This window comes from Schistocerca gregaria, chromosome 1, assembly GCF_023897955.1.
Source record: "Schistocerca gregaria isolate iqSchGreg1 chromosome 1, iqSchGreg1.2, whole genome shotgun sequence".
In the NCBI taxonomy this organism is placed as follows: domain Eukaryota; kingdom Metazoa; phylum Arthropoda; class Insecta; order Orthoptera; family Acrididae; genus Schistocerca; species Schistocerca gregaria.
Window position 1 is genome coordinate 73,215,331 of NC_064920.1, and position 12,061 is coordinate 73,227,391.

General features: G+C 41.0%; 1 protein-coding gene across 2 annotated transcripts in view; it reads left to right on the forward strand.

The window, feature by feature from the left end:
• The window catches only part of LOC126333765 (anaphase-promoting complex subunit 1), a 353,884-nt gene that overhangs the window by 99,568 nt on the left and 242,255 nt on the right, over positions 1-12,061 (forward strand). For both annotated transcript variants that reach the window (XM_049996770.1, XM_049996779.1), the window contains exons 9-10: positions 6,909-7,095; positions 7,187-7,335. In XM_049996770.1, coding sequence (XP_049852727.1) covers positions 6,909-7,095; positions 7,187-7,335 — 336 coding nt within the window. The remainder of the gene's footprint in view (positions 1-6,908; positions 7,096-7,186; positions 7,336-12,061) is intronic.

Sequence of the window (12,061 nt, forward strand, 5' to 3'; positions counted from 1 at the left end):
AATGTGTGTACAATCTCTAATTCCAATAGAAGTGTATTAAGGGGTTTATGGTGCTCTGAGGTAGGGGAGGAGGGGAGTAGAAGCACGAGGGAAGGTAGGTTTCTGGATTGTGGTCATGTGCTTCTCTCCTTCTTAGGTCTGCAAACTGAAGAGCGAGCAAGCAATTCCCCACTCTCTGTACCCCACCACATTGCACAAATCAGCTACAGGGTGTTTCACAAAGCAACACGCCTTATGAATTTACTGTTGATGCAATGTGCAGGAATGCCCACAGGTGTTTCTTTTCCGCAGAGTGCATTGAACACTATATGGAATACAGATACGAGTTAATAATAATACTGACAATGTTTTGGAAAGGATAGTTGCAACTTACCATATAGTGGAGATGTTGAGTCGCAGACAGGCACAAAAAAGACTCCAAAGCAAGTAAATTTTCAGCCAAAGGCAGTCTTCTGATTTAGGCAACATACACACACATTCACACAAGTGCAACTCTCTCTCTCTCTCTCTCTCTCTCTCTCTCTCTCTCTCTCTCTCTCTCTCTCTCTGCTGAGGCCAGAAAGTGACAGTGGTCATGTTTGCATGAGTTGCATTTGCATGAGTTGCATTTGCGTGAATGTGTGTGTGTGTGTGTGTGTGTGTGTGGTCCAAATCAAAAGGAGGCCTCTTGGCCAAATACTTACTTGTTTAGCAATTTTTTTGTTGTGCATGTCTGCGACTCAACATCTCTGCTATAGGGTAACTAGCAATCTGAACTTTTCATAATATTGTCATTATTCCATCCAGGATTTTCAATTGTTTGTTTTTACTAATAATACTAATGCATATAGACAGAATTTAAGTAAATGTCTGAACATTGTTCTATAATGCTAGAGAGGAAAATGATTTGTAAATGTGATGTTGTCAGCGTTCTTTGTAGCATTATGGGAAAAGGAATTGGGTTGTTAAATGTAGCATCTTGCTGTTGTCTATCATTGACAGTGTCTCGTAAAGCCATGTGATTGTGTTGTAGTCATTTGGTGGTGAAATGATGAATGACCAGAAAGCTACTGCACTTCTCACACCATTCACCGTGTTAGTGGTAGACTGCATAGATTCCTTCCATTTGGGTATTGCTATACTTCTAGAATTGGCTGCACTGAGTAGAGCTACTTACAAAACAGCCACATTATACCTTCCAAGGTAGGTATGAATATGAAACTTCCTGGCACATTAAAACTGTGTGCCGGACCGAGACTCGAACTCTTGCCTTTCGCGGGCAAGTGTTCTACCTACTGAGATACCCATGCACGACTCACGCCCCATCCTCACAGCTTTAATTCCGCCAGTACCTCGCCTCCCACCTTCCAAACTTCACAACAGAAGCTGTCTTGTGAACCTTGCAGAACTAGCACTTCTGGAAGAAAGGATACTGCGGAGACATGGCTAGCCACAGCCTGGGGGATGTTTCTAGAATGAAATTTTCACTCTACAGCAGAGTGTGTGCTGATATGAAACTTCCTGGCAGATTAAAACTGTGTCCCGGACCGAGTCTCTGGAATAGGTGTGAAGCGAATGCCGTGAAGTGGTTCCTTCATCTTCAGAATCAAATCAGAGTCACAAGGACTTAAGTACGGGGAATATGGTGGGTGGTACAGTACTTCCCACTCCCATCGACTGAACAGAGTAGCCACAGCTTGCACTATATGCACCAGCACATTGTTGTGCAAAATGATGGGCGGGTTGCGCAGAAAGTGTCGCCCCTTCTTTTACAAAGCTGCTCACAGGTGACGCTCCAAAAATGAACAGTAATACTGTGTATTGACGGCCTGCTGTGGAGGAACGTAATGCATTAGCATAACACTGTCACAGTTGTACAACAGAATCACCATAACTTTTGACTGCTCCATTCGCACCATCAACAGAACAGGCTCTGCTAACGATATACTATGCCTTCCATGTCACTGGCAACTGTTTTTTACACAATGCTGGTGACTACTGCGAAGGACAGTAACAGGTGCAAACATGCAATCTTTTGTATCAGTTGGGAATAAATATTTGCCACTATTTAAGTTCCAACCCTCGTAGATTCTCCCCAATTGTGTTTCTTGTATTAATATTATTAGGAACTCATATCTGTATTTCATGCAGTGTTAATGCACTTTTTGGAAAATAAACATCCCATGGTCATGTTTGTGTTCTGTCACCACTGATTCATAAGGTGCACTGCAGAGGGTTGGTATAATTTTCTGAAACACCCTGTATTTAGTGGAGTAGATAGACTGGGGCATGTGTCACAGTCACATGGAGCCCCTCAGTCTCAAGGTGTGCTGCACTCTGGTGAGGTGTGTGCCTGAAGTGTAACAGTAATTTGTGTGCAACCTCTGGGGAACCTACTGCACCTTAGTTTTATAAGGCTGACCTATGCATGTGGGGTTCTCTCCTGATGGACTTTAATTTTCCTAGCTGCTCTTTGGATCAAGATGGATCCTTCAAAATTTACTCTCCCTCCTCCCAGTAGAAAGTTTGGTTTGCTGGTAGGTACCAACACACAGTTAAGTAAGAGGGCTCATGTAGCCACTCTTCTCGATTCAGGAATTATTGAGAGTGATGCCGTTTACAGTAAGAGTACACTTGTTGCTGGCAAGAATGCATTTTTAATAGTCGAGTGGGAACAGAGTATTTTGATAAGGTTTTGCCTTTCTGTATCCAACAGGGTGGCTCTTTAAAATTAGTCAGACAATTGTGTAATGGGACTCTGTTGGCGGAAACTTCTAGATCCTAAGTTAAGAATCTCTCGAAATCATATGCCACCTTGGGGGCACTGGAGCAGATGAGACGTGATTCGTGTCCTAAGTTCCTTGTGAGCTTCAATTCTCTGGGTGTCTTTCATGCTATACAATGCTTCTACCCAGCAGATAAAGTAGCCCAGAATGTCCAGGATGCTCTCCTTCAACTACAATTGCTGGAGAAGGAGGTGTCTTTCTGCTTGGTGCAATGTCACGTGGGTATTGCTGAGAATGAATGGGCAGATGTAGAAGCGAAGAGGGTGTGTCGTGATCCTTAGTTGTTGCAGTGTACCATCGCTGTGCATGCTATTGCCGTGCTGGTGAGATACAGAGTCTTGCATGGATGGGAGGACGAGTGGTTAGAAGTGACAGACAGTCAACTCCATCTAGTAAAGCCCACAACAGGGCAATGATGTATCTCTTTCCACCTACATTGACAGGACAGTGTCCTCCTTACTCGTCTTCACATAGGTCCCAACCCTATTACATATGGCTTCTTGCACTGGTGGGAGGATCCTCCAATGCATGGTGCTTTGGCATACAGATCACTGTGCATCACATTTTGTTAGATAGTGTTTTATTGTCAGACCAGAGGGCAGCAGCAGATTTGCTGATGGACTTGACATCTGTTTTAAGTGACAATGAATGTGATTAGAATTTTAAAGTTTCCTGAATTGTCCAACATTTTTCCCAAGGTTTCAGAGAGATGGTCCTACTATGTTGCCAGTGTGACTGGCTCACCTATGTTTTTTGTAAGTGGTCAGCTGGTCACATTTGCCTGTGCTGTTATTTTAGCTCTTCTGCCATTTTACTTGTATTTTAATCACTCGTACAGGACCTTTTACACTTTCTCCATTGCCTTAAGGTGTGTGAGATGAGTGATTGTGTGAGCAAATGTGATTGATGTCAGAGTGAGTGTAGGAGCATCATTTTGTAGGTTTCTTCCTCACTGTGTGCAACAATTTTAGTGATTTTATTCACATTCGTTCCTTGTAAAATGTGTCAGGATGCTGGTAAGCTCGCCATTGAGCACTTGTGAAGTCAAAAACACACACACACACACACACACACACACACACACACACACACACACACTCCTGCTTGCTCTTCAGTTTGCAAACCTATGAAGAAGGGAAGTGCATTACCACAATCTGGCTACTTACCTACCTTTCTTCATGCTTTTACCCTCTTCCAAACACTCCACCCTGTTACACCCTCAGAAAAAAATTACCCATTAATAATCCCTTCTGCGCTTTAACATGGTACACACATTTAGTACTTATTGTTAACCCGCTCCATTTAACAATTAGCATTAATTTTATATGAGTAAGTCACTATGCTTAATAATTTACCATTTCTCCATCCCCTGCAATACAAAAACTATTACTTTTGCCGAAAAAATGAATTTTGTGGGAAATTTAATCTAATTTTATTTTGTACTGTGAAACATTGTCACTAATAGCTGCTGTTTTTTAATTATTCAAGAACAATGTAAAAATGTGATCTTTAATGCTCCCCCTCCCCTACCCAACTCCACACTTACACTCCACCAGTGGGGATTTTTTGTATGGCGTTCATGACACTCCTGCCTGCCTCTGTACATGAATTCGTGATTATGTGACTTTTACCCCCTTTTGATTTTTTTGCTTGTGTCTGTGTATGTGCGGATGGATATGTGTCTGTGTGCGAGTGTATACCTGCCCTTTTTTCCCCATAAGGTAAGTCTTTCCTCTCCCGGAATTGGAATGACTCCTTACCCTCTCCCTTAAAACCCACATCCTTTCATCTTTCCCTCTCCTTCCCTCTTTCCTGATGGAGCAACCGTTGGTTGCGAAAGCTTGAATTTTGTGTGTATGTTTGTGTTTGTTTGTGTGTTTATCGACCTGCCAGCACTTTCGTTGGGTAAGTCACATCATCTTTGTTTTTAGATATATTTTTCCCACTTGGAATGTTTCCCTCTATTATATTCATAGGATACTAGATATTGTAGACAAGGAAAAATGAAAGATTCATCTTGAGATATTGTGAACAAGGAAAAAAGAAATGTTCGTCTTGAATGTAATCCAATGATATGTACCATGAGAGCCCTGAATAAGTCACATTGAGCAGTTTCAGTTTGTAGTTGTGACAAGACACACTGTTGGGCTGTTGTTGTTGTGGTCTTCAGTCCTGAGACTGGTTTGATGCAGCTCTCCATGCTACTCTATCTTGTGCAAGCTTCTTCATCTCCCAGTACCCTCTGCAACCTACATCCTTCTGAATCTGCTGTTGGGCTATGTAACTTGAAATGGGTTTCATTCGTGGCTTATACGGTCTGTTGGCAGCATTATGAATTCACATGCTGTGTTTCAGGACATTAACAACATTACTCTTAAGTGTGTGTGTGTGTGTGTGTGTGTGTGTGTGTGTGTGTGTGTGTGTGTGTGTGTGGATAGTTTCTTCCTTATTTAATAGCAGTCAACTTAGGTGTCATATAAAAGTGACTGAGATATGAAACCATTCCCAAAATTGTTGTTTTGAAATATAGTCTTCCCATTTTTCCTTTTAACGGAAGCAGATATTTCGAAACAAAAATGCTTTTTTGTGCAGTGACGATGTGACACGTTGTAAGCTTTCTCCAAGTCTACATATTCTATATACATAGCTTTGCCTTTCTTTAACCTATCTTCTTAGAGAAGTCATATGACCAGTATTGCTTCACATGTTCATACGTTTCTCAGAAATCTGAATTGATCTACCCTGAGGTCAGCCTCTACCAGTTTTTCCATTCTCATGTTATGAATTCGCGTTAGTATTTTGCAACTGCAACATTTAACTAGTAGTATGGTAATATTTTTTCCGGTCAGCATGTGCTTTCTTTTGTATTGGAGTTATTACATTCTTCTTGGACTCTGTGGATATTTCACCTGTCTCATATATCTTACAAACCCGATAGAATAGTTTTGTCATGGCTGGTTTTCCAAAGGGTCTCAAGAATTCTGAGGAAATTTTGGTGTACTTCAGGGCTTTGTTTCGATGTAGGTATTGTTGCGACCTATTGTTATCTCCCAACACTGTCTCCTTTACTTACTTTTCCCATCCTGTAGTATTGCCTTCAAGATCATATCCCTTGTATAGACACACTGACTTCTCCCACCTTTTTCCATCTTTTGTTCTTGTTGGTTTTCCATCTGAGCTGTTGATATTCATACAGCAGCTTTTCTTTTCTCCAGAGGCCTCTTTAATTTTCCTGTAGGTGGTACATATCTTTCTATCTGTGATATTTGCTTCTAAATCGTAACATTTGTCTTCTAACCATTCCTGTGTAGCCATTTTGCACTTCTGTCAGTCTTACTTTCTAGACATTAGTATTCCCTTTCACGTGCTTTTTTTGCTGGATTTCTATGTTTTCTCCTTTCATCAAATGAATTCAGTATCTCCTGTGATATCTGAGGATTTCTACTAGAGGCCTTGTTTTTACCTATTTGCTCCTTTCCCCCTTTCACTATTTCATCTCCCAAAGCTACATATTTGTTTTCTGCTGTATCCCTCTCATCTGTTCTTGTCAGTTGTTGCTCAGTGTTCCCTCTGAAACTCTCCACAATCTCTGGTTGTTTCAACTTTTCCAGGTCCCCATCCCCTTAATGTCCTAACTTTGCAATGTCTTAATTTTTAATCTACAGTTCATAACCAATGAATTGTGGTCAGAGTCCACATCTGCCCCTGGAAAAATCTTACAATTTAAAACCTGGTTCCAAAATCTCTGTCATACCGTTATATAATCAGTCTGGAGCATCCAAGTCTCATCTGCATATTCAGCTTTCTTTCATGATTCTGAAACCAAATGTTAGTGTTGACTAAATTATGCTCTGTACAAAATTCTGCCAGGCACCTGTCCCTTTCATTCCTTTCCTCCAGTCAATTTTATCCCAACTATTTTCCATCTCTTCCTTTTTCTGCTACTGAATTCCAGTCCCTCATCACAATTAAATTTTCATCCAAAAGTTTTTTTCTTTTCATTTTGTTTTTGTGGAATTTTACCAGATCAGTGTCTATTGATTAAATTTAGGATATATTTGATATTTAAGTTTCATGTATTGCATTGCAACATGTTGAACTGGTAGTTCATATGATCTGAGGCATAAAATGTATGTATTATAGGGAAGGAATAGCGTGTGCTGCATCACACGCATTTCTTGTGACAGATATGGTTGGGCAGATGTATTTATGTTACATGCTACCAGCTCGAAAGCATCTGATGTGCATGCGTCTTGAATTGACCCATGAACAGCAGCTCATCTTTGGGGTTGCTTGTGCGATTCAAGCTAAAGATGCTGCCCCTCTTCCGGTAAGTGTCTGTGTGTGATAATGAATGTGATTTAAGAAATATAAATTTATATTTTAAAAACATTTATTTTTCCCTCTTGTTATTTCTGCAGAAGATAAACATGATAGCAACAATAGATTTGTCAGGTGGTGTTGTGCTGTATACTGGTTTGAACATGGTTGCCAAAGTACATATTGGAGGAATTCCATCGGCATTAACCACATCATCTTATTTGTCTTCGCACTTAAGTCCTTTTCCCAGGTAAGATTTGTGTCTTGTGTACCATGTACAATGTTTCTGAGTCTAAATAAAATGAAATACTTTAATGTTTTCAGAATATTCAGTAATCCTTTTAACAGTTGAATCCAGTATGAGTATCATATACTGCTTTTTTCCTTTAGAAAATGTGAAATAAGACTTCTGTGTAGAGGCCAGTATTTGTTACACCTAAGGTGGTTTCCAATATACATGAGCTGAAGGACTGACCACAAATGAACACTAGGAGATGGTTGCCCAACTTAAATGTTGTAGAGTACAAGAATAGCTGTGTCACATGCAGCACCTACAATGTTGGCCAGTCCACAGTTAACTGTCATTTGCAAAATCTGACAATGGTAGGTGAAGGAGAAACAGTGATCTGTATTATTTATTACAATTTTTAATAGTCTTCATTGCAGTATAATACAATAGTAACTCAGTATGAGTTAACTAGTTTTTTGTCACTGGATACTACGCGGAATATGTCTATCAGATCCAAAAACTTCACTGAACACCTTTTACCCTGCTAGCAAGAGTGTGTAAATATAATCTCTTGAGAAAGTTTTAATAAGTGTGAAAGTAATGTCACACATATGTAATGAATTGCATTATTTCTTTTCCAGTATCAGTATTCTTATTAAGACAAAGGAAGAAAGTTCCAATGTTTTGAAGCCATGTAAAGGACTTGTAATTTTTGTTAGTTTTGTCAGATGATGACAAAAGGTGATCTCATTTTTAATCCACTCTTGTATGTTTCGTAGTCCCTTTCATCCCTACCGACCACAACTACCTGAAAGCACACATGTAACCTTCTTTCAAACAGATGCAGTTTCTCTCCAACCGTATGTTGCCCATTACCCTCAAGTCACCTCCAGATAATCTGATTTCACCTTGCCTCCCTAAATCTCATTCCAGTGACCTCAACTTCACACCTATGGAATGACCAGCTGTTCATGTCTTTCATACCACTCAGTATCTAATTATTCTGTTTGCAGACAAAGGCTCCATTACCATGCTCTAGAATTGCACTAGCAATTCTCCTGAAGGTTTTCACCAGCTTACCTGCATCACTTCCTATAAACTGTACCTCTATGGTCTTACCTCAAAAATCCCCCCAGGGGTCTTGCCATCCCTTGGTGAATTCATGCTTGGCTACTACAGGGCCCCAGCCTTTGCAGCACCTCTTCCCTTTCTGTGCTGCATATCTATTCTTCTGCTATTTTTTTCCCCTTCCATGGGTAACATGTCTGAGACATTTTTTGGAATGTGTTCTGAGGTTTTAACAGCCTGACATCAGAACAAACACCGTCTGTTTTTTCTTTCTTTCTTTCATTTCCTTCCCTTCCTCTGTTTCAGCATTTGAGGTTTTTGTATTTCTTCTTCCTCTCTGTGTGCTCCTGAAGGTTAGTCCCAGTGTTTGATATGTAACAGGTGACTGGGTAACACACTAATTCCCAGCACCGGGTGACAGGTAGGGTTCACATGTACCCCATGGTACGGGACAGAGACAGGGAGGGTTGACTGCCTGAGCTGTTACCTTCCCAAATTGCCAATTGGTTCCTATGTCAGGAGTTCAGAAGGTGTGACCTGAGGTGTGAACAATCACCTAAGGCAGATTAGCTCCCCTCCGAGGGGGGACTCCAGTTGGAAGGAGCATGCCATCAGAGATACTGGCAATCGTGGGAGATTTTCTTGGGATGAGCCAATCACCGTGTCAGTATATATATATATAAACTCATTCAGAATGAGGCTAAAGATTCAAAGAATCTCCAAGTTGCACCTCAGTTCCTCATGGTACCACACACTAATAGAAGATCAGCACTTTGATGCTGTTTATCTGTTTATTATTCAGAAAGACACTGATGGATTTGCAAGTCCTAGAATGTGCTCTCACGTCATTGCTATCTCCTGTTCCAGGGTGAGACGATGTTCACATTCAGATGATGCACCACCTCTCTCTTGTGGGAAAGTACTTTCTCCTTCATACAGACAATTGCATCTGGGCAGATTGCAAGTTTCCGAGAAGCTGGTGTGAAGCCACTGTCATACCTGTACCTAATCCCAGTAAGGACAAATACCTTCCTTCTAGCTACCATCTGATTTCTCCCACCAGCTGTGTTTGCAAGATGATGGAACAAATGACTCATGGTCGGTTTGTATGGTGGCTCAATTCTTTTACTCTACTAACCACTGCACAATATGGATCTCAAGCACGCCGTTCTGCAATTGATTGTCTCATCACTTTTTCAACCCATGCCATGAACGGTTTTCTGCGGAAATACCATACATTGGTCATATTTTTTGATTTGGGGAAAGCCTACAACATCTGCTGGCAGACTGGTACCCTCCATACGCTATGCACACGAGGCTTCCAAGCCACCTGCCCCGTTTCCTTCTGAAATTTTTAATACACCACATTTACAAGGTACTTGTGGGTTCAGCATTGTTGGACACCTTTATCCAGGAAAACAGGGTGCCTCAGGTCTCCGTCCTGAGCATCATCATCTTTGCTATAGCCATTGACCCTGTTATGATCTGTCTCTCGCTTGGGATCTCCGCTGTCTTTTTGTTGCCAACTTCTCGATCTATTGCAGTTTTCCATGGGCTTGTCTCCTTGAGCGGACGCTTCAGCGATGTCTCGATCGTCTTTCCTCGTGAAACATCGACAATGGCTTTCGCTTTTCCACTGACAAAACCGTTTGTATGAATTTCTGGTGGTGGAATGGCTTTCTTCTGCTGTTATTACATCTAGAGCCTATTGCCCTTCCATTTGCTGAAACTATGAAATTCCTCTCTCTCATGCTTGATAGAAAAGTTTCGTGGACCTCTCATGAGTATTACCTGACTGCCCACAGTACCCAGTCCCATAATGTCCTATGTGTCATAAGCGGTACTTCCTGGGGAGCAGATCAGACCACTCTCCTCCATTTGTACTGATCTCTTGTCCTTCAAAACTAGTCTATAGGTACTTTGTCTGTGCATCTGCCCATGCCACCTGAATACAACCCACCATTGCGGGTACACCGATGGTTGTAAAACTGACCCTGGTGTTGGGTGTGCCTTCGTAATTGGCCCTGACGGTTTTTGGTATCAGCTTCTGGAACACTGATTAGTTCTAACAACAGAGCTCTTCACCCTCTATCAGGCCACACAGTACGTCCAGCGACACGGGCTTTTTAATTGTATCATATGCTCCGATTCTCTCAGTGCCCTTCACAACCTCTTTGTTCTATACCCTGTCTGTCCCTTAGTGCAACTGGTCCAAGAAAGCTTCCACTTGCACGCTCTTGGAGAGCTACTGTGATGTTTATGTGGGTTCCTGGTTACATTGATCTGATGGGCCATGAGGTTGTTGTTGCTGATGGCAAGGCTGTAGTCCTCCTACCTCGTTCCACTGACTCTTCCAGTCCTTCCGATGATCTCCGTGTTGCCATCTGTCGGCAGGTGGCCTGTCTTTCACATCACCACTGGTCTTCTCTTCACCTGAATTATTGGCCATTTCAGCAAACGTTGTGCGGGTTGTCGGTGCGTTTTACTTTTTATCTGTCATAGCAATATGGTGAAGGACATTTAATCTTTAGTTTGGGACTTTTATTGTCTCTATGGCATATTTTGTGAACCTTTCTCTCAGAGGAATTCATTGTATTAGCTCTCTTTCCTTCCTTTGATTGGGCTTAACATGTATTTGTTTTACCTTGTTTTTCATATTAGTGTTTTAAGGTAATGACATGCACGCATATGACCTCAGTTGTTTTTGCGCTTTAAAACAGGACAAAACAAAATCTATCCCAAAAATCAACAGGACCTATAGGGGCTCTTCAAAACATTAGGTCAGTCGTAAAATCTGTCACCTGATTCCATATTCCTCCTCCCAATGAGAGCCTCTCATACACTTACCTCTTACCACCTTCTCCCCAAATACAACACAATGGACGGGAAAGCAACAAGTAAAGTAGCCAAGAGGGAATACACATATTTAAAAAAAAATGTAATCGTTACAAAGTGCAAACTGTCAAAGAATGAAAAACAAAGCAGCAGAAAGATGCATGATTACAGGAAAGGCAAGTGTCATTCATAGAAAAATTAAAGAAACAATTGGAGAAAAGAGAAGCAGCTATTTGAACATCAGGAGTTCAGACGTCATGCAAGTGCTAAGCAGAAAAGTGAAGGCTGATAATTGCAAGGAATTTAGAATGGCTGTGTAAAAGAAAGAAACTTGAAAGACAATATTATCGAAAGAGATGAAGAAGAAGTTGATGAAGGTGATACAGGTCATACAGAACTGCGTGAATGTGACAGAATAGTGAAAGACTTTAGCTGAAACAAGACACCTGCCGTAGAGGACATTTCGTCAGTATTTTGAAGTTAGTTTATTCTGGTTTTCAAGATATGTGAGACAGATGAAATTCCCTCATACTTCAAGAATGGTGTAATAATCTCAATACCAGATAACGATCAGTAAACTCATGATTGTAAAAAAACTAATACAAATTATCTACAGTGGACATAATGGCTTGTGGAAGCCCACCTGTGATCTGGAAGGCAGATCAGTTCAGGTTCTTGTGAAATGTAGGAATGAGCATTGCAGTACTGACCCTATGACTGATTTTGGAAGATAGAATGAAAACAGTAAAATCCTTATTAATGGCATTTGTAAAAAAAAAAAAAATTTTTTTTTTAGAGAGTGAGAAGGTGTTTATCATTCCCCAATTTCATTCAGTTTGTACAT